General features: G+C 49.2%; 1 protein-coding gene across 2 annotated transcripts in view; it reads left to right on the top strand.

Annotated features, from left to right (window-relative positions):
- Positions 1-21,144, top strand: part of Rin3 (Ras and Rab interactor 3) — a 104,532-nt gene that overhangs the window by 17,896 nt on the left and 65,492 nt on the right. For both annotated transcript variants that reach the window (XM_055593208.1, XM_055593207.1), the window contains exon 2: positions 13,178-13,385. In XM_055593208.1, coding sequence (XP_055449183.1) covers positions 13,233-13,385 — 153 coding nt within the window. In that variant the 5' untranslated portion in view covers positions 13,178-13,232. The remainder of the gene's footprint in view (positions 1-13,177; positions 13,386-21,144) is intronic.

Below are 21,144 nucleotides of genomic sequence, written 5' to 3'. Positions count from 1 at the left end.
GTGTGTGTGTGTGTGTGTGTGTGTGTGTGTGTGTGTGTGTGTGTGTGTTCTGTAGGTGGAGATCCGAGGATAGCCTTGGGCTCAGGAGCTTTCCATCTCTGGAATTACAAGCATGCATCACTGTGCCCAGCTCCTTCTGTGGGTTCAAGGGATGGAGTGTAGGGGCTCCCACTTGTGAGGCAAGCACTTCGCTAACTGAGCCTCCTCAGCCCTATTTTTCTACCTCCATAGTTTCCCCTGCTATTTTCTAATAACAAAAGATAGTGTTAATACAAACTTATAAAAGTACTGTCTGGGGCTGAGCAGTGGCGATACACCTTTTTAATCCCAGCACTCCTGAGTTTAAAGTCAGTCTGGACTACAGAGTGAGTTCCAGGACAGCTACACAGAGGGACTCTGTCTTGGAAAAAAAAAAAAAAAAAAAAGGTCTAAAGGAGATAGAAGTCTCTGGATCCTGATGTGAAGATGGTGCCAGGTGCCCTCCCAAAGCAGAGCCAGGGCTGGGTTCCCCTCTCCCATCCTTGGAGGGGTAGTCCTGTCTTCACTGTTATTTCTTAGAAGCACTAGTCAGATTTTCAGACTTAGATTCCCCATCCTCCAGACCTCCCTCTTCTCCTTCCTCCCTCTTTCTTCCTTTATTTTCAACACCATTAGCAGAGGAAATCAGGACATAAACCAGCCTGCACTTTTGTCAGAAGCCACGTCCAGTCATTCCTGCCTTATCGGTACACAGCCTTCTCTCTCTCTCTCTCTCTCTTTTTTTTTTCAGTTGCATAGTTTGCCCTTCGTTTTTCTGATGCCTTATCAGTGGGCATGTAGGTTGTTTCCAGTCATTCCTCCTGTAGAGGAGGATGAAGACAATGCTTCAGTGACTCCGGGGAGAATTGGTTGTTCCATGGGTCACTTTGAACACAGCAACTTCATCTGTACTGATAACTCTCCACAGCTGCTAGGTCAAAGGGGCTGTGCGTCTGCAACTGTGCTGTAAGTTAGAAAGTTACCCTCCATGGAAACCGTACTACCCAGTGTTCCTGCCTGCTAAATGTAGAGCACTTTAGGAACTTTTTAATGGCGGCAGATTGCCTCAGTGTTTGTGTAAAGTGTTAGCGTAAAGGCAGCCTGCTTCTGGGTTGCCTAGTAACCTATGATGTCATGTGTCACCCACCACAGGCTATAAAAGGACCCACCTGCCAGTTTGTATCTCTCTTACTCTCCTCTCTTGCCTATAATAGGCAGGTCCTTGGCAGAGCTGAGACAATATAATGGATGGAAGGGTGGGTGGATGGATGGAAGGATGGGTGGATGGATGGATGGGTGGGTGGGTGGGTAGATGGATGGATGAGTGGGTGGATGGAACCAATATTGCTTAGCACTGCTTTCACTGAAGCACTGTCTCAGGCCCTTACAACCAGTATAGAAAGTACTCAGGCTCCTGTTCCCACATAAATACACACAAAGAGAGGCAAAGACAGGAGCAGTCACTTGCAAAGACCACCCAACTGGGATTCTTTCTGCAGGCCACATGGTTCTCAAACTCATACCCTGTGCTAGTTAGGTTTGTTTGTTTGTTTGTTTGTTTGTTTGTCAGTTTGATGCAAGCTACAATCATCTAGGAAGAGGGAACCTCAATTGAGATATTACTTCTGTCTTAATTACTTTTATGTTGCCATGACAAAACTCCATAACCAAGGCAACTTATAGAAGAAAGGGTTTATTGGGGCTTACAGTTCCAGGGGGTGAGTCTGTGACCATTATGGCAGCATGGAAGCATGGCAGCAGAAAAGCAGGCATGATGCTGGAGCAGCAGCTGATAGTGTATATCTTATTTCCAAGTTAGAGGCAGAGAAAGAGAGCTAACTGGGAATAGCATGATTTTTGAAACCTTAAAGCTCACCAGTGATGCACCCCCTCCCACAAAGCCATACCTCCTAATCCTTCCCAAACAGTTCCACCAGCTGAAGACTAGGCGTTCAAATATATGAGCCTACAGAGGACATTCTCATCCAAACCACCACAGTCTCCATCAGACTGGCCTGTGCACAAGTCTTCGTAGCAGTTTGTTGATCAGTGATTGATGTGGAAATCCCCAGCATACTATGGGTGGTGCCACCCATAGGCAGGTGGTTCTAGAGTATACAAGAAAGCAGGCTGAGCAAGCCAGGGAGAGTAGGAAAGCAGTAAGCTGCTTTCCTCCATGGTTCCTGCATCTGTTCTTGTTCAGTTCCTGCCCTGACGTCTCTCAGTGATGGGCTGTAAATTAGATAAACTGTTTCCTCCCTCAAGCTGTTTTTGGTCAGTGTTTCCTCACAGCAATAGAAAGCAAACAAGAGCACACCCTAAACACCAAAGCAACACAGCCCTTCTTCATACTGATGGCCAAGAATTGGTACAATCACCTGCAAACTGAGAACCCATGATAGTAGACAGTCCCATCCAAGACCTAGGAAATGGGGGCAGGACAGGAGGATGGGCCTCACCAGGACAAACATGAGCAAGCAGGGGCTAGAACCTGTGATCCAGAAGAAGTGCTAAAGAAAGATGAAAGGACTCAAATCGGGTGAGTGGGTGTCTAGGGTCCAAGGTAAAGAGAAAGCAGCCAGGGATGGAGGCAGAGAGAGCACTGTGAGCAGGCCAGAGCACCTGAGAAACTAGGCTCAGGGATGTCCTAGTGTAGCGGGGTGACATCAGAAGAACCTTAACACTGAAGCCAGTACCTCTACAGCTTCCTTGGGGGCCAGGTGGGGTGAGTATGGGTCCAGAGGGAACCCTGGAACCCACGGTGGATTCAGCAAGGCAGGGCTGGGAACTGGGCTGTGGCTCACTCAGGAGAGACAAAGGCCTCTGCAGACAGATGCAGAAAGTGGAAGGGCTTCTGACTTGCCAGACCCCTTGATGTGGGCTGTGACGTATGACCTGAGGTGGCCTGGTCTGCTCTCATTCTTTCCGGGGACCGGAAGACCTGCTTGAGCTGACTTCCCCTCTCAGAGGCTGTGGCCAGCCTGCAGAACTGGCCAGTGCTGGGCAAAACTGTGGAGGGCCTACCTTACCACGCAAGGCTTTCAGTGTCTGGGGGAAGAAGAGATCCGTGAAACAAGGGCTCTGATCACTGTCCTTGAAACCCCAAGTACCTGTGGGTACTAGCCTGGACCCCAAACAGTCATTCCATCCTGGAAATGGGCTACAGGTATCTATGGAACATTGATGAAGAAGGTCTAAATCCAGCCACTTCTCTTCTACCCCACAGGCCCTGGAGCTCTGATTTGGGTCCTGCTGCTGCTCTGCAGCCTGGGCCAGACCAGAAAAGAGACAGCAGCTGGGGCTGAGTTGTACACAGTCAGGGGAAAGGATCTGGCAGAAGAGATGAAGCCGGCCTGGCCTCCTACCTTTTCTGGGCTGTCTTCTGGGGCAGGGCCAGCCCAGCTAGAAAGAGAAGCCTTCAGAGGCCCACAGCCAAGTCACAGAGACATGGAATTCACAGGGCTCCAAGGACCCTTAGTCCTTGGCCTGAGAGGGGCCCAGTCAATATATAGAGCAGCAGATACAGCTGTTCTCCTGTATGGAGCAGCCCACAGACATCACTAGTTGATCCCCATGTTCTTTCTCTGTGTTCTTGCCCTCAGCATAATGTCCGAGTACTGCCAAGCAGCTGGGGTTCACATGGGGAAATTCAACCTACCAGCCATCTGAGACTGAGCCCAACATTCTCCTTTTCCTGAAGAGGGGAAGTGAGGTGCCTGGCCCACAATCAGACTCCATGCCCAGTGCCTCACCTTTTGTGCCAACAACAGCATTTTTTATGAATCACTCCACTCATGAGTCCTTGCCTCCCCTTTTTCTACAATGTAGCTCTACCCTCAGACAAGTTAATTTGCTGCAGTTTCTCCAGTAATTGTTGATCTATAGAAAACTGATGCTTGCTACCTTAGATCTTACTTTTATTGTTTTTGTTTGGTTTGGTTTTGGGGGACAGGATTTTGTTTTGTTTTGTTTTCTGTCTGTCGAGGAGGCTGGCCTCAAACTCACAGAGATCTGCCTGCCTCTGCCTCCCAAGTGCTGGGATTAAAGGTGTGTGCCACCACCACCCAGCTACCTTAGGTCTTGGTAGCAGGAGTTGACCTGATAGAATGCGGTCTGTCCATATAAAGCGATGATCTGTCAATAAGAAACAAAAGGTTGCTACAGAAGCCCTGATAGACAGCGCTAGTCACCACAATAATAAGGGTGGACCTCAAGAATGTTATGCAAAGTGGAAGAAACTAAACAGTGCCCAGGTCCACTTACAGGAAATACCTAGAATGGGCGAGTTCGTGAAGAGAGAGAGCGGATGAGTGGTAGTTGGGGGCTGGGGGAATGGGGAGCTGACTGGTAGCCAGAATGTTCTAAGCCTAATGGTGATGGCTGTACAGTGACAACATTAGAAACCATTGTGTTAGACACTTAAAAGTGGCTGCTTGCTCAGCACGTTTCTGGAGGTGGTGTGTGCCAGCATGCGGTTCACTGTGTGTCTGGAAGAAACAGCTGTCGGCCTTACCACTGAGTGCTGCAAGGCGAAGGAAGGGACTGTTCACAAATCCCTGGCACAAGACTGGATGGCACAGGACCCTAGGGAGGGAGGTCATCTTTCTGTCATCACAAAGCTGAGGGGCTAAATGGGGGCAGGGCATTGTCAACCACAGCCCCGAAGAGTGCAGAGAAAACGAGAGTCTGTTGATGAGTCTAGACCCTCACACTTGCACAGCAAACATTTTATCAACTGAGCCATCTCCCCAGTCCTAGCCCACCCCCTCTGTCCTAGAGGACTCACTTCCCAGCCCTGCCTCCACCCTGAGACTTGGTCTGAGGCCTCCTTCTCATTTAACGGTTGTTTGCTGTGTCAGCAACGGACTGAGCTCTCAACTGTGCCTTCTCCTTTAGCTCTTGCTTACCTCACCAAGATAGGAGGTGTGGTCTCCCTGTTTCACCAAAGACACGAGGCTCACAGGGTGGGGTGGCCCCCAGAATGAGACTCTATCCCCCTTCTTGGGACAGCAGTCTGCCTTTTGCTACTGTGAACATCCTAACTCCAGGCAATCAGGTCTGACGGCCTTTGCTATCACCTGCTGCCCTTTGCCCCAGGTTCTGTAGCTGCCATTGGAGAGAGGAACAGTTCCCAGTGGTCTTCTTGGGGCCTCTGCCAAGATGTCCTTGAGATGGCTGTCCAAGCTGCTCCCTGAAAAATACCCTGGACTCCGAGTCTCTGGATGACCTTGGACTGCCCGCAGGCTGGACCCTTTGAATACTTCCTAACCTGGATGTGCAGGCTAATAAGGGTGATTCTGCTTTAAACCTCTGAGAAGGCAAAGCACAGACATGATCCGCACAGAAACTGAGAATCACTGCTGAGATAGGGCTTCCCAGGAGAGGAGTGGGCTCCTGTCCCCCGAGGTCTTCCATCAGATCTGATAAAGGGGTCATATTGGCAGAACGGCTTGGGTTCTTCAGGCTACCTTCCCCAGTACCTGGAAGGGCTCTCTGTTTTCACAAATGTTCCGAGCGTACCGCTGGTGAGATGGCTCAGCAGGGAAAGCACTTGCTGCCAAGGCCCACAGCCGGACTTTGATCCCCAGGACCTGAGTGGTGAAAGGAGAGAACCACAGGCTGTCCTCTGATCTCCACACTGCTGGGGCACATGGGCCCCCCTCCACCTCCGCACACAATAAATAAATAAACGTCACTGAAAAATTAAAAATATTCCAACCCCAGAGAGACCTACAGGAAACTCAGCGATGCTTTGTGTAGCTGCAGTCCAGCTTCTGACACCCCACTGTGTTGCACATTTGCCTTGGGTCTTTCTTTCTCAGTAAGTCTTGGAACTCTGGCCAGAGGCTCCCTCACCCCCGGCAGGGATCACCCCCCACACCCCGGCCAGGGAGCACCGTCACCCACATTGGTAAGCTGTGTCCACACAGGAGAGGAGACACACAGCTCTCCTGAATGCTTTTGGACTCAGCACAGATGTATTTGCTTACTGCCCTCCATAGTCTAGTGGTTTTGTTTGATTGGTTTTAGGACTTTCTCTTTGGGCGTCGATCCAGACTCCTAGGGTAGCTGCCTGCGGGAACAGAGCAAAGAATTCTTGTGGCAGCTCCTCTCTCGTGAACACTGTGTCTCCCTCCTCCTCCCTCCTTCTTTCTCTCTGATTCTGTAGAACACTAAGTTCCAGGCCTTGTGTTTTTTGTTTGGTTGATTGGTTTTCTGTTTTTGTTTTTGCCTTATGGACCTCAGTGGCTTATTCTCGGAGCTGAGGACTTACATCCCTTTCACCCGTGCCCAGGGATGAGATGGGAAGTGAGCACCAATGCAGTCTTTAGGATTTCGAGGTTTTGTGCCTTGGGTGGCGTCGGTTGCATGTGACAGCTGTGACAGCCGAGGGCTGTCTGCCCAAAAGCTTATCTGTCCATTTCTTATAGATGGTACTTGGCAGGGCAGGGGCGGTGTGTGCACATGGTATGTGGTACATGTGTGTCGGTAATGTGTGTGGAGTCATGTGTGCATTCATGCATGCCAATATGGAGGCCAGAGTTGGTGTTGGAGGCCTTCCTCCATTATTCCGTACCTTATTTTTTGAGGCCAGAGCTGTCATTGAACCTGGAGTTTGCCGTTTGGGCTAGAAGGGGTGTCTGGGAAGCTCCAAGGATCCTCCGATGTAGTCTCCTCCAACACTAGGTAACAGGCATGTGCTCTCTGTTACACGTATGCCGGCGTCGGCACTCAGGTCCCCCTGCACCTTACCTACAGCCAGCGTTCTGCCCCGGAAGCTGCTTCCTCCCCTTTCTTTCCTGGTACGTGCTGCGGCAGCTACAGCCTTTGTCAGCACGTGCAGCAGAGGAGACGCTGGCAAGTGTGAATGACAGCAGCTCACCTCTCAGATCTGACAGATTGCCATGCGAGTGAGCACGGCCTTCCATTCTTAGGGTACGTCCACCCACCCTCCCCGTGCTTGCCTAGCTTTTAGGGCCTGAGAAACGGTTCTTAGCCTCTGCCTGTTGGCCGTTTGGCTTCACAGTGAGTTCGACGACACTGTGAGCCTAAGGAATGCCATGGGTCTGGTGGGATGAGCTGGCAAGTGACCGAAAAATCTAGATATCTAGGAGGAACACTCGTGACCACCAGTGTTGTTACCTAGTGAGTCCTGGCTGAACTTTTCCCGGGCCAGGTTTCACCAGCCCCATGGAGCAGATGAGAACACTGTTGGTTTAAGATGATTTTCATCATAGAAGCAATGTGTAATCATTATAATGATTTGAGCCACCCCCTGCATGTCTCAGAACTGTCTGGAATGATGCCTTGCATGGTAGCTGAGGAATTTGTTCCTTGTGCATATCATATGTCTCTGTATCTGTTCCCAACTAAGATTTTTAAAAAATTATTGAATTTTCTTTGTTAGCTACAACAAGGATATGCAAATATGGAACTTTTATTAAAAAATCACCTTTTTCTGAAGTTAAAGGTTTTAACTTGTTTAAAAAAAACCTTTCATTAGCTGGACACATGCTTGTGTGATGCACACCTGTAATCCTAGCACTCTGGGAGGCAGAGTCAGGCAGATCTGTGTGAACTGGAGGCCAGCCTGGTCTATGAAGTGAGTCCAGGATGGACAAGGCTACACAGAAAAACCCTATCTCAAAAACAAACAAACAACTTTTTACTGCATTAATCGCTTAATTACTTATTGTATGTGGGGGTATGTGTACCAATGGCTATGTGTGGAGGTCAGAGGACAAGTTGGAAGAGTCAGTTCTTTACTTCCACCGTGTGGGTCCTGGCAGCAAGACCTTTTACTCACTCGGCCATCTCATTGACCCAATTTTTGGAAACATTTTAGCGCAGTGGTTAAAAGTGCAGATTCCGGAGCCTGACCCCAGGATGTCTCATCCTGGGACCTTCAACTTGATCAAAGGCCCTTTCTCCAAGTCTCATCATGGATACTGGGGTTGAGATATAGACTCTTTGGGGGACACAGTTGAGCCTGTGCAGCAGGTGGGAGGGTGACGGAGCTCACATCACCTGAAGCTCTTCCTGCCTTCTCTGCTCCCTTGGAGCCTTGGGCAGTGTCTGGGCATGATGATGATGGGTGGGGCACCATGGCTTTTTCCCAGTGCTCCCATCTCTCAAACCCTCCCATTTCTGTCCAAGTCTACACAAAAGGTCTCAGTTCTCCCAGTAAAGCTTCTAAGAGCTCACCATGTAGCCAAGCCCCTGGCCCTTGGCCAGGAAACTCATGCACTCTCCTCCAGGTAGGTAGCAGGCAGCCAGAGCTCCAGGCTGCCACCCCACCACTCTGACCCCCAACAGGGTTTCTGTCTTCTTCCCACCAAGGTGCATCAGGCCTCTGACAGAGCCCAGACCTTCCTCAGTGTCCCCAGAGTTAGCCCCCTCCTCCCTTGCAGAGCTGCTCAGAACATCCCAGGGAAGCCGGGTGTTGAAGGGGCCACTGTGGACTTCTTGACCACAGCTGGAGGCAACAGAGGGTCCCTGCACAGCTGGAGAGGGGATGGCTGGGGGACCACTCGAGCCACTGCTCCAGCCATACAGGGAAGGATGTCTGTCTTGGAGGGCGTCTGTCAGCGGCAGAGCTCCTCCATAACCCTGGCCCAGCTCTCTTTTGCTGTCAGCTTCATTCATGATGGCTCTGACACTGCCACATGTCTTGCCTGCTTGCTTCTTTATCTACAATCAAAGACTTCAGGGTACAGCAGCCTCAGCATCTGCTGTCAGGAGGAAGGGTGAGGGTGTCAGCGTCTCTGCTCTGCCAACAGATGACAGGCGCGGTGCCAAGAGGGTTCAGCGACCATCACTGACAGCAGGAGTCATAGCCAGGCAAGGCTCAGAGTGGGCCAGCCCAACATGTGGAGCTCAGAGATCACACCTCCTGTCTGTTTCCTGTGGACACTTGAGGGCTAAAGTTTCCCTGCATTATCTGTCTTTCTTTAGCTTGGTCACGACGGATATCAGGTGGCTTTGTCTCCGTCACTCTTCTTTTTTTATATTTTTTTATTTTTATTAATTACAGTTTATTCACTTTGTATCCCAGCTGTGGCCCCCTCCTCCATCCCCTCCCAATCCCACCCTCCCTCCCTCCCTCTTCTTCTCCTATGTTCTTCCCCCAGTCCGTTGATAGGGAGGTCCTCTTCCCCTTCCAGCTGACCCTAGCCTATCAGGTCTCATCAGGACTGGCTTCACTGTCTTCCTCTGTGGCCTGGCAAGGCTGCTTTCCCCCTCAGGTGGAGGTGATCAAAGAGCTAGCTCATGAGTTCATGTCAAAGACGGTCCCTGTTCCTATTATTGGGGAAGCCTCTTGGACACTGAGCTGCCATGGGCTGCTTCTGTGCAGGAGTTCTAAGTTACCTTCATGCATGGTCCTTGTTTGGAGTATGAGTCTCAGAAAATACCCCTGTGCCCAGACTTTTTGGTTCTGTTGCTCTTCTTGTTCTGTCACTCTTCTAACACAGTATGGAACCCACATCTCCCCAAGGGCTTGGCTTCTCCAACTTCTATATCTTGCCTGGACCAAAAAAACCCCACCATCCTAAGGGCCAGCTTCTGTCATGTTTACTCTTGATGTAGACCTTGAGGGCCTTCAAGGAGCTGGCTTTCCTGGAAAGCATCTTTGGAGCCTGTGTTGAGTTGCTCCATGGTGCTTGTCACTGACAGGTGTGTTGGCCATGCTGGCCTTGCCTATCCATCCACCAGCTGTGGCCTAGGCCATGAAAAGCATGCTCCCTGTGGCTTGTTACATGGTCAAGAAAATTAGATTCTCTTGCCAACTGTGTTCACATCAAGGCTACATGTTTCCTGTGCACTTGAACTCATGGGTCGCCACCAGGACCATCAGACAGAAGACAGCATCACAAATGTGTGCACCATTCACTCCAGTCAAATGCGATGAGTCCTCATGTTGGGTCTACGCATCGGGGAATTGGAGCAGGAAGAGAACTAAGGGATAGGAACACAATAGCTACCTCTGCTGAACTATAGGTAGAGACGGTGCTACCAACCTTCAACAGCCGCAGAGTGAGATTGTCACAGTAATCCTGTGACGCAAAGACATTTTTTTGAAGATAATTGAACCGAAGCCCAGAGGCAAAATAATGAGCCTGAAATCACGCAGCCTGAACTCACAGCCAGGCTTCTGGTACAGCAAGGAAGCTTCATCTGACCGGGCCTCCCAGGATTCGAAGAATATTATTTTGACGGTTTCCTGAGAAATGAAATTCAATGTTAAGCAAAGCAGAGAGGATTTTGCAGTGAACTCTCATAGCCACCACTTACCCTTAATGTTTTCCCGTTTGCTTTAGTACATGCCTTCAGTCTCTAGTTAGTTCCCTTTATTTTTGTGCATTCCAGAGAAGGTTCTAGACCTCCCTGAATATGTTAGCATGTGGGTTGTTAACGACAGAGTTCAGTATTGGATTACTGTTCATTGCTGCTTTAGTATAAAATGGATATATGAGCCAAGTAAACAAACATGCATATGTAAACAGACACCATTTGAACTTCGCATTGACTCGTGGAATCTGTTTCCTTTGCCCCCGGCTGTGATTCAGCCTGGGCTTTTGTGACTTATCCCTGTGGTTATTCATCAGTGGCTCTCTTTGTTGCCAGCTGTTCCCTTGTGTGGGGAGTGAGCCCAGCCTCTTCATCCTCCTCCATCAATGGGTACCTGGGACAGTTTTGAGTTATTGCAAGTTAAGCTACTGTGGCCATCTTCTCGCCCATCTTTGCATAGGTGGACTTCCCTTCCTTTTGGGAACATACCAAGGAGTGGGACCTGCCATGAGCCTGTGTGTTCAGGTCATGACAACCTTTTCCCAAAAATGTTATGACAACAACATTTTCCAAAGTGGTTGTACCAATTTACATTTATGCTAGCAAATCTGAGAGCCTCTGACACCTGAGCCATCCTCAGCAAAGGTGGTACGGTGGTCCTTCTTTCAGACAATCTTGTGTTTGCACCATGGTGTCACCGTGTGGTTTGAATTTGCATGTCCCTAATGACTGAGGGGTTTTAGAACCTTTTCACCTGCTTTTTGGCCCATGTGTGATGTCTTTGAAGAATCTGTTCAGATCTTTTGACTTCCCTTTTTTTTTATTGACTTGCCTGTCATTCATGAAGTTTGTGTTTTGCAAATATTCTGCCCCCCCTCCCAGATTGAAGGGCAGAGGTGTGTGTCTGTGTGCACATACATAGGTGTGTGTGTGTGTGTGTGTGTGTGTGTGTGTGTGTGAAAGACAGAGGATAAGTTCCTTTGTTGTTCTTCGGGTACCTTTTACCTTGTTTTTTTGAGACAGGGTGTGGTGGTTTGAATGGGAATGTCTCCATTGGCTCAGATATTTGAATGCTTAGTTACCAGGGAGTGGCACTACTTAAGAAGAGTTAGGAGGTGTGGCCTTGTTGAAGGAAGTGTGTCACTTTGGGGTTTCAAAAGCCCAGGCCAGGCCCAGTAGCTCTCTCTGCCTGCTGCCAGAATGTAGAACTTCTCCAGCAAGCACCATGTCTGCCTGCAAATGTCACCATGCTCCCTGCCATAATGAGAGCAGACCAAACCTCTGAAACTGTAAGCCAGCCCCGGTTAAATGCTTTCCTTTTTAAGAGTTACAATGGTCATGGTGTTTCTTCACAGCAATGGTAACTGTAACTAAGGATACAGGGCCTCCCACTGGCCTTGTACTCACCAAGGAGGCGAGGCTGCCTGGCCAGCAAGCTCCAGGAATCCATCTGTCTCTACCTCCTCAGTGCTGGGACTGCAAGCATGAGCCACCATGCCCAGCTTTTTATGAGGATTCTGGGTACCAAACTCAGCTCCTCATGCTTGCAGGGCAAATACTTTACTTACTGACCTGTCAGCCCAGACCTGGGCAGAAGTTTTCATCTATAACTCAACTATTTTTCTTATATGATAGCTGCTTCCGACATCTTGTCTTACATCTTTGCCATCCAGCTGGAGTGAATTTTGGGGGAAAAAGACAAGAGTCCCGTGGGAACTACAGGCAGCTCAAGCATGAGACTGGAGAAGGATATGTAGGTTCTGAGGAGGGGATGGACAGCAGCCTTCGGGCAGGGGCTTTCAGGATGAGAATGCCTTGTATGTTAAGTCACTGGCCTGAATTCTCTAGGAAGTGGGAGCCACAGAATTTTTAGAGCAGGGAAGTACAATGTTAGGTCCCATGACTCAAGCTAGAGTCTGGAACAGTTTCCACTTGGTCACGAAAGAGCAGCATCCTGCGACTCATAAAGCAGGGAGGACCATGGGGATAGGGAGTGGCCTAGCCTCTGTAGGTTTGCAAAGATCCCACAGGAAGCCCAAGGTTTAGTCCAGGGAACAGGATGTCAGAGGCTCCTTCCCTCAGTGCTGGGGCCCTAAGCATGCTGCTTGAATACTTAGAGCCAATGCTTCTGAACCCCTGGGGTCCCCTGCCCTTCCCTAACTTCACCTCGTTCCACACTCTCAGCCCTGTCACCTGCCCCCACCCTGAAGTCCCTTCTGGAACAGGAGTCCCTAAGGCTTAAGCCCAGGCTCCTTCTGCCTGGACACACATCTCTCCCAGATACTTGCCTGAAGCTTCTAGTCCAAAGCCACTGTATATTGGGGTCCTCGTTGGCCTTCCAGGCCCCCTGGCCCTTCCCCTGCTCTCTCTCTCTCTCTCTCTGAAATGTAAATGCCTGGACAGTTTATGGGGTTTCCTTCTCTTTTTTTTTTTTTTCCTTTTATCATTTTGCACACTGCTGCCCCCTGGGCCTACAGTGCTCACAGCCTATATTTATTCTCTGTATGGACCAGTCACTCTTAAGAACCCAATGACCAACAAGACACAACGGGTGGTGCAGATCTCTCTCCTTCATGGTGGTAATTACATGGGTGGGGACAAGTGAAAATGGAGCTAGCTGCATGCAAGCCACATGTACATCTCATAGCCTGCCAGGTGTTCTTCAATTAAAAGTTTTCAAAACCCTTCTTCGGGGATCGTCTCAGAGGCCATCATGTGTCTTAGATGAAGACTCGTATCTGTTGCTATCATCTCCTCTGGCCACATAGATGTTAAATAAGCAAACAGCGTTGCTTCAATCCCCACTTGTCCACCCTTCCTCCCAAGTCTCACTGTAGGCCAACCGTATGATTCTGTGTCCTGTTCTCAGTCCTATTCCAGACGCTGGCAAAGGAGAGGGAGACGAAGATGAAGAGAAAGAAGGCATGAGGGTCAGTCTGCCAAGCGCCCCAAGGAACTGCATCCCACGCCGGAGTATCAGTGTCCTGGAGAAGCTGGTGAAGACCTACCCTGTGTGGCTACAGCTAGGGCTAGGCCAGGCGGAGGCTGCCAGGATCCTGCAGCAGGAGGTAGCTGGGGTAAGTCAGCTCTGTTCACCCCCGAGAGGCAGGTAGAGCTGTGGGGGTTCAGGATGCTCCTCATGGAGGTGGCTTCATGCAAACAGCTGTTTTCTGCTCTTCTTTTTGCCTCCATCGTTTTCTCTGTCACAGCATTTGTCCTTAACCAGCAGCGGAGAGGTGAGGTGTGTGGTGGCAGAGACTTACTGGGCATCCAGGCATGTGCTGGCTTTCTCTGACTTTGAGAGCTGGGTCAGTGACCAGGGTCAAGGGTGTCATAGGAAACATTATTTAGACGCCTCTTATTGACAGACAAAGTTAAGAGGCCATGTGGCTCATCAGTACATGTTCTGCGGTCAGGCTTTGAGGTAGGCTAAATGATGCTAAGTTTCTGGGCCTCTTTCATCTCTTTGAGATAGGAGTTTTAAAAATCTCCTATCCAAGTGCTAGTCCTAGTATATGGGAAGAGAGAGTTAGCAGTAGATGATGGGTGGATAGATGGATGGATAGATGGATGATAGATGGATGGTGGATGGATGGATGGACGGATGATGGATGAATGAGTAGATGACTAGAGAGATGGTTGATGGAGGGATGGATAATAGCTAGAGGATGGATAGATAGAAGATGGGTGATTGTGTATGAATAGATAAGATGATGGCTGCACAGATAGAGGTGACCAGATGACAGTTGATAGAATGAGTCAGAGCATATCCCAGGCTCCTGTCACCCCCACACATACTTTCTCAAATGCTACTCCCTTTCAAAAACAGCATGTAATTTGTTTTAATTACAAAAGTGATCCATACATGCATTCATTATTTTTTAAAAACAAGCTGGACAGAAATGAACAAAGCTGTCAGAGGAAAAATGTCTCGTAAAGGCTTTTCCACCTACTCTAGGCCAACTCACTCCCCAGAAGGCTTTTTTTTTTTTTTTTAAGTAAAAGCAAAATACACATCCCATAAGAAGAGACATTTAAAGTGTACCACAGGCATTTATTTTGCTCTGGGTACTATGCCACTACTGCCTCCGTCTGGTTCTAAGGCGTTCTCTTCATCCCAAAAGACAGCTCTGTCCCCATTAGCAGCTTCTATCCACTGCCGCTCTTCAGCACAGGACCCACTGCGCTTCCACAATCATTTTGACAGAGGCCAGTGTTGTATCCTTCTAGTGTTCACACAGCACTCCACACCCTAGCAGCCATGTTCCCCAAGGATTCACTGTCTGAGGCTCTCTCCCACTGTCTGCTCATGAGTGAGCCACAACCCTCTAACTACCTATGGCAGCTGTTCCTACTTCCCAGGGGCCACAGGGAGGAAGTGGCAGAGCTGGGATTTGAACCTGGGCAGAATAAATGCTCCTAGACTCCTATCTTAGAGCGTCTGATACTGGGCACTCTTGCTTCCTAGCTGTTCTCATCTGGGTGATACTTATGGCACTTCTCTGTTTCCTAGAAATTATCCTCAGTGTAGGACTTGAGGCTCAGACCCTCTTATCACAAAATAAATAAGATCTGCAGAGCTGTCATTTGTGCCTGAAAACTGGGGTGACTGGAAACCAGGGGACCAAAGTCTGGCCGAAGAGTGTGTAGGGCTGGGAAGGTGCTAACATCCCTGAGCCCACTCAGGCCACCCCAGCCTGGTATCCATGGATGCCTCTTCTTTCCCAAGAGTGCACAGCAGGAAGCAGGGAGGCAGGGAGATTACTATTTAAACCTCACGAAAGGCTTCTAGTCCTTTAGTGAGTGGAACCTACACAGCAGGGACCCCCTACAACTTGTCCCTTCCCCTGTAAGACTATGACAGAATCCATGCCTCCATTCTCAGGAGCGGGCAGCTCAAAGCAGCTCAAAGAGCAAGCTGGTGGCTGGTGTTGTTCTGTTTTTCTGTTTTGTTTTGTTTTGCTTTGCTTTTGAGACAGGGTTTCTCTGTGTAGCCATGGCTGTACTGGAACTTGCTCTGGAGACCAGGCTGGCTTTGAACTCACAGCGATCCGTCTACCTCTGCCTCCCAAGTGCTGGGATTAAAGGAGTACACCACCATGGGCCTGCCTGGCTGGTGTATTAGTTGCTTTTCTGTTGCTGTAACAAATACTTTGAGCAAGGCGACTTACAAAAGAAAGAGTTTATTTGAGTTTACGATTCCCGAGGAGAAAGTTAGCCTCCTGGCCACAGAAGCAGAAAGAGCAACCTAGAAGTAGCTAAGACTTTTTAACTCTTACTGTGCTTCAACGGCACAGTTCCTCTAGCAAGGCCACACCTCCCAAACCTACCCAAACAAGGCCACCAACTGGGGACCAAGTATTCACATACCTGACACTGAGAGACACAGTTCCTCCAGCAAGGCCACACCTCCCAAACCTACCCAAACAAGGCCACCAACTGGGGACCAAGTATTCACATACCTGACACTGAGAGGTGGAGGGAGGGGCATTTATCATTCAGACCACCACAGCTGGCCATCAAGAAGTGTGTGTCCTCAGTGCGTTGTAGGTGAAGGTGAGTGTTAGGCTGAGCAGTGAGAACAGATCCATCACCATGTTTAGCAAGCACCCCAATCCCTGTACCACCCTTTCTTAAAAAGCACAAAAAACCTGACATCTTCCAGGCCCCTGGGGCGGAGATGATCTTGTTTGTAGTTTGTGAGCACCGCCCCTGTGCTGTCCAGATGTCACTGAGCAGGCTCTTGCCTTTGTCCCATTTCACAAGCCGTGAGGAGGCCTGAGTTCAGATTTCCATGGCGCCTGCCTTTTAGAGCCACTGGTGTCCAGAAGAGCAGAAAGAGAAAGAATAGGCAGCGGTGATGCACGCTCACCAAATCTGAAGGCAATTGTGGAGTGCTCCCCTCTGTCACCAGAGGGTCTGGGAGCTTTGCGCTGTTCACCCGTCAGTTACTGTTATGGGGTCTGAAGTTCATTTTCTGGCCTTTTCTCTCTGCCTGTTCTGCGAGAACAATCACTCTGCCAGGAACAACGCTGGGGTAAAGAGATGGAGAGGAGGCCAGACTAGAGCCTAGGGGTCTAGGGAAGGGCAGGTGCTGAGCAGTGAGTGAGTGGGGAGTGAGGTCAACTGCCTCAGGTTGAGGCTAGTGGGTGACAGACCCAAGTCCACGCCTACCCGGTGCAGAGTGGGGACATCAACAAAGGAGGAGGAACAAGAAGGAAACAAATACATGTCACCTAGTGCACCTGCTCATTAGCCACGGATGGAAAACATTTGGGGGATACAGCTGCATCTGCACTCAACAGTGCAGACCCTAAGGTACGGCACACACCACTGCACTGGCTTAGAGAAGACAAAGGATCCTGGGATGGCTTAGGGAGCAGAGGAGGATGTGAGCAAGTTGTATAGAGATTCAGGTGTCTTAGCTAAGGATGGGAGTATGCTCTGGTCACTAGGCTATTTTAGCACTGTTGAGCCAACATCCCGTAACATCCTTACATAAGCTAAGATGGCTACTCGCTGATATTATTTGATCCACGTAGCCGGTTCTGTCAGCTAAGCATGATCAACATCCCCCCTTCCAGATGAGGAAGTTGAGGTACAGAGACGCTGGCTCATTTGCTTAAAGTCACACAGCTAGGAAGAGTGGGGCTGGGGATAGAGCTCAGTGAATGAGTTCCAGGCCAGCCTGAACCATAGTGTGAGACCCTATTCCATACAAAAAGGATGCCCATGGGGTGACCGTCAATGATGCTGGGAAAGCCCTTTGCTACACAGTGATGGTTCCCACTGAACCAGTGCAATGATGTCATTATGATGAAAGACACAGACACTGTGGGTGGTCCCCGTGCTGTAAGACAGCCCAGAGATCTCCTGGGCCCACCTCCTGCAGCATCGTGAGAGGCAGCCTTTGTTCTTGCCTGGAGCCAGCTCTCTGGTCCCCAGTGTCTGTGTGACCTTGGCCACTTCTGCTTCGCTTCCTTCCCCAGGATATGCCTCCACTCCCAGCACCCTCTTCTCTGATAAGGAGTTGGGAACACAGTGACCCTTTTTAAAAGAAAAAGAAAACAAATCGTATGTATCTAGCAACTGGGCAATCAGAAAGTTGCCTTTATTTATTCTGTACTCAGGCTGGTTTGTTATTTTAGTTAGAATGGTTTCAGAACTATGGAAAAGTTGCAAGCATAGAACAGAGAGTGCCCTGTGCCCACCTGAATGTGGGTCCCCACCTTGGACAGCAGCTAACCAACAGTTCCTGTACCAGTCCTGGCACATTAGTGACAACTATAGCCTGGGCTTGATTTTACCTGAGGTCCTCTATCCCTGGACCCTCTTCAGACAGATCTGAGGAGGACAGATCTGGCATTTGGCAAGATGTCCTCCATTAGAGTTTGTCTGTGGTTCAATGTGGGTTAAAGAGTCTCCGGGAGTAGCAGAAGCACAGCCAGTGACAGCCCATCATTCAAAGGTTCTGTGTTAGCCATGGTTTTTGTTGCTGTAAGACGGATTCCTGAGAGAAACAGTTCAAAAGATGAAGGATTTACCCAGGCGCATGGCCTGAGAGGTCTCCGTTCATATTTGGTTGACAACGTTGCTGTGGACCTGACGTGAGGCCAAACTATGGCAGAGAGCCAGTGACAAGCAAAGTCCATCACCTCATGGTGGACAGAAAGTGAGGGACAAAGCCAGACAGGGAGGGGCAAGGGAGGGGCAAGGACCCGCCCCCAGCTGATCTACTTTCTTTAGCCAAGCCATACCTTTTAAGTGTTCCAGAGCTTCTGAATTAGCACCCTGTCAGGGACCTTGGCTTCAGGTCTTCAACACATGCATCTGTAGGGGACATTTCCTATCCGAACCACAACAGGTACCGAACAGCAGTGTTCGTTTGTCCTGCTGGTGCTTGACTTCACTTGCCCGACTGCCGGTTTGTGACATCTCTCTCCCTCAACCCCACTCTTGTCCTCGTCTTTCCCTGTGACTCTCTGGAAGGAAAGCCACTCTGCTGTAAGGAGGGACATTATACCCTGCCTCCTGGCTGACAGGGCTCCAGGTGGCACTGGAATTCTGCCTAAGATACCTCTCGCTCATTCCCCTTGTCTGTTTACTTAATCACATACATCAATATGAAAATCATGAGACCAGTTTCATTCCTCGGGTGCAGACTAATTTGCAATCTTGTGTGTGTGCCCCTGCCGTGGAAGCCAAAGGTCAACCTCAGGTGTTGTTTTTCAGGTTTGTTTGTTTGTTTGTTTGTTTTATTGATTGATGTATTGATGGTGGATCTGTTGATTGATCGATTGATTGTGACAAGGTCTCATAGGTCCTGGAGCTCAATAGAAGGCTGAGCTAGCTGGCCAGTAAGCCCCCAGGGACCCTCCACCTGTCTCTGCCTCTTCACCTCTAGGATTACAAGTGTGTGCCACCACACTGAGCCCTTTGCATGGGTACTGGGGATCAAACTCAGGTCCTGACGTCTGCAAGACAAGCACTTAGTCCACTAAGCTATCCCCCGGGCCCCTAATTTATAACTTTCATGGAAAGCTGTCCACAGAAGTCCCTCAAGCAGCTTGTCATGGTTGGTTTTCATCAGCTTGACACAATCTAGGGTCATCTGGGGAGAAGGAACCTCAGTTGATAAAAATGCCTCCATCAGGTTGGCCTGCAGGCTAGTCAATGGTGCGTTTTCTTGATTAATGATTATTATGGGATGTCCTGGGTCACTGTGGGCAATGCCACCTCTAGGCAGGTAAATGGTCCCAGGTTGTATGAAAGAGTAAGCTGAGCAGGCTTGTAAGCAGAGTCACTGCATGGTTTCTGCTTCAGTTCCTTGTGTGCAGGACCTGCCTCGTGCTCCTGCTATGACTTCCCCATGAGAAGTAAAATGAAATGAACTCCTCTCCAAGTTACTTTTGGTCATGGAATTTGTCACAGCAATAGAAAGCAAGTAAGGACATGGCTCTTATGTCCCTTTGACCCCAGTACCCCCATGGCTGTGAGTATAGGTGTCATTACCTACTGTGTGTTTGGATTACCTTCTTATTTTTCTGGCCATACAAGACACTGTTAGCTTGTATATTCTCTGCCTCAGCCCCAGGACCAGCCACATCCTGTGTCTCCTAAGACTTCTGCTTCCTTTGATTAAGGGACTCTCCTAGAAGCCAAGGTCTGTGTGTGGCCTGGATCTGTTGGTCTTGAGTTGTCATCCCTTCCAGCTGGAAAGACAGGGTTGTTTTTTGTTTTTAATTATTATTAAGGGGGGAGGGGTGCACTTGCCAAAGTGGCAGTATGGAGGTCAGAGGACAGCTTGTAGGATGTGGAACTCGGCTCACCAGGTTTGCTGGCGTGTGTTTTTCCTATCCCACCAGCCCTTAAAGATAATCAATGAGAGAAGCCCTGGTCTTTGGTAGTGAGGGCTTAGCTTAAGAGCTCTGGGAACACATGCTGCTCAAATGATGATTTGGTAGATCACGAGAGTGCCAATTCCATTCAGGCAGGTTTCTTTGGTAATACATGGAAGCCGTGTTTCCCCTCTCTCTTCCTTGTGGCAGACCTGTGAAACAGGGACACACTCCTCATCTACACTTAGGAAACAGCCCTGCAAGGGGAACACTTGGCCTGAGTTTGGCTTCCAATTTTGGTACCTCACTCGATTCCACCACTGGCTGCCTTCAGAGGCCTAAAGAAATTACAGCATCTCAAATATTCCCCCAGTCCAAATATTCCTTTGGCCTGGCTTAAGTAGCTAGGATTCTTCCATCTAATCACATCCTCAGACCTACCATGCATGAGGACACTCTGTGTGGGACTGGGACATCAGAATCTCTCTCTTCAGTTATTGAGAAGCTAATCCCTCCATTGACACCAAGGTGTGTCTCTCCTCTCTGAAAGGGGAGCCATTGGTATGCTTTAAAAAGCTCCCCAGGTGACGCTGAGTGGTGGCCTGCCTTGAGAAATGCTGCCTGGGCAATGCTGGGCATTGTCTCCTTCTTGGGCAATGTCTCCTTCACTCCATTTCCAGGTCTCTGATCTTCTGCACACACTCCCTAGAGCTCTGCTGTGGTGGGAGCCCTAGGTGAGAGGACCTTGGCTGCAGGAGAACTATCATAGCTACAGGGGCCCAAGATGGCCACTGGACTGTCCACCGGGCCCTGTTGTTTGGCATTGGTAAAACTAGGAGCATCCTTGTAGGCATAATGGAAAATTTCTCCAACTGCAAACAGCTCTAATATATATATATATTAGACAATATATATATATATATATTGTCCAAAATAAAAAGTGAAAATAGCCATTTAGTGTCTAGACTTGGGTTTTTATGTATCTGTTTGGAGGGATTTCTGTGGCTGTATAATTCTTTGTCTGAGTCTTTTTCCATCCCAGCTATTGCTAAAAATACTGGCTAATTTAAAACCCATCTTATCCTATCCCAGCACTTGGAAGGCAGAGGCAATGTGGGTGAATCTCTGTGAGTTCAAGGCCACCAGGACTACACAGTGATATCCTGTCTCAAAACAGATCAAGGCTGTGATCTATGGTTGTACATGCCTACAATCCCAGTACTCTGGAAGCTGAAACAGGAGAATCACTCCAGGTTCGGTGTTATGCTGGGCTCTGTAACATGTTTCAGTCTAGCCTGGACTACCTAGCAAGGAACTGTGTCAGAAAACAACAAAAATACCCCATATTGGCCAAGACAGACAAGGAAGGACCCTGAGTCGTCCACACTAGCCTCAATGATTGCCTCATCACAAAATGAACTCTCTTGCAACCTTCTAGGGGTATGCCATGAAGGCACCCCATGATGCTAGAACTAGAAGAGCATTTTCTACAAAAAAT

The sequence above is a fragment of the Psammomys obesus genome, unplaced genomic scaffold, assembly GCF_907164565.1.
Source record: "Psammomys obesus unplaced genomic scaffold, mPsaObe1.curated_primary_1811, whole genome shotgun sequence".
In the NCBI taxonomy this organism is placed as follows: Eukaryota; Metazoa; Chordata; class Mammalia; order Rodentia; family Muridae; genus Psammomys; species Psammomys obesus.
Note: the sequence above shows the minus strand (reverse complement) of the source record. Positions and strands in the feature narration are given on the sequence as shown.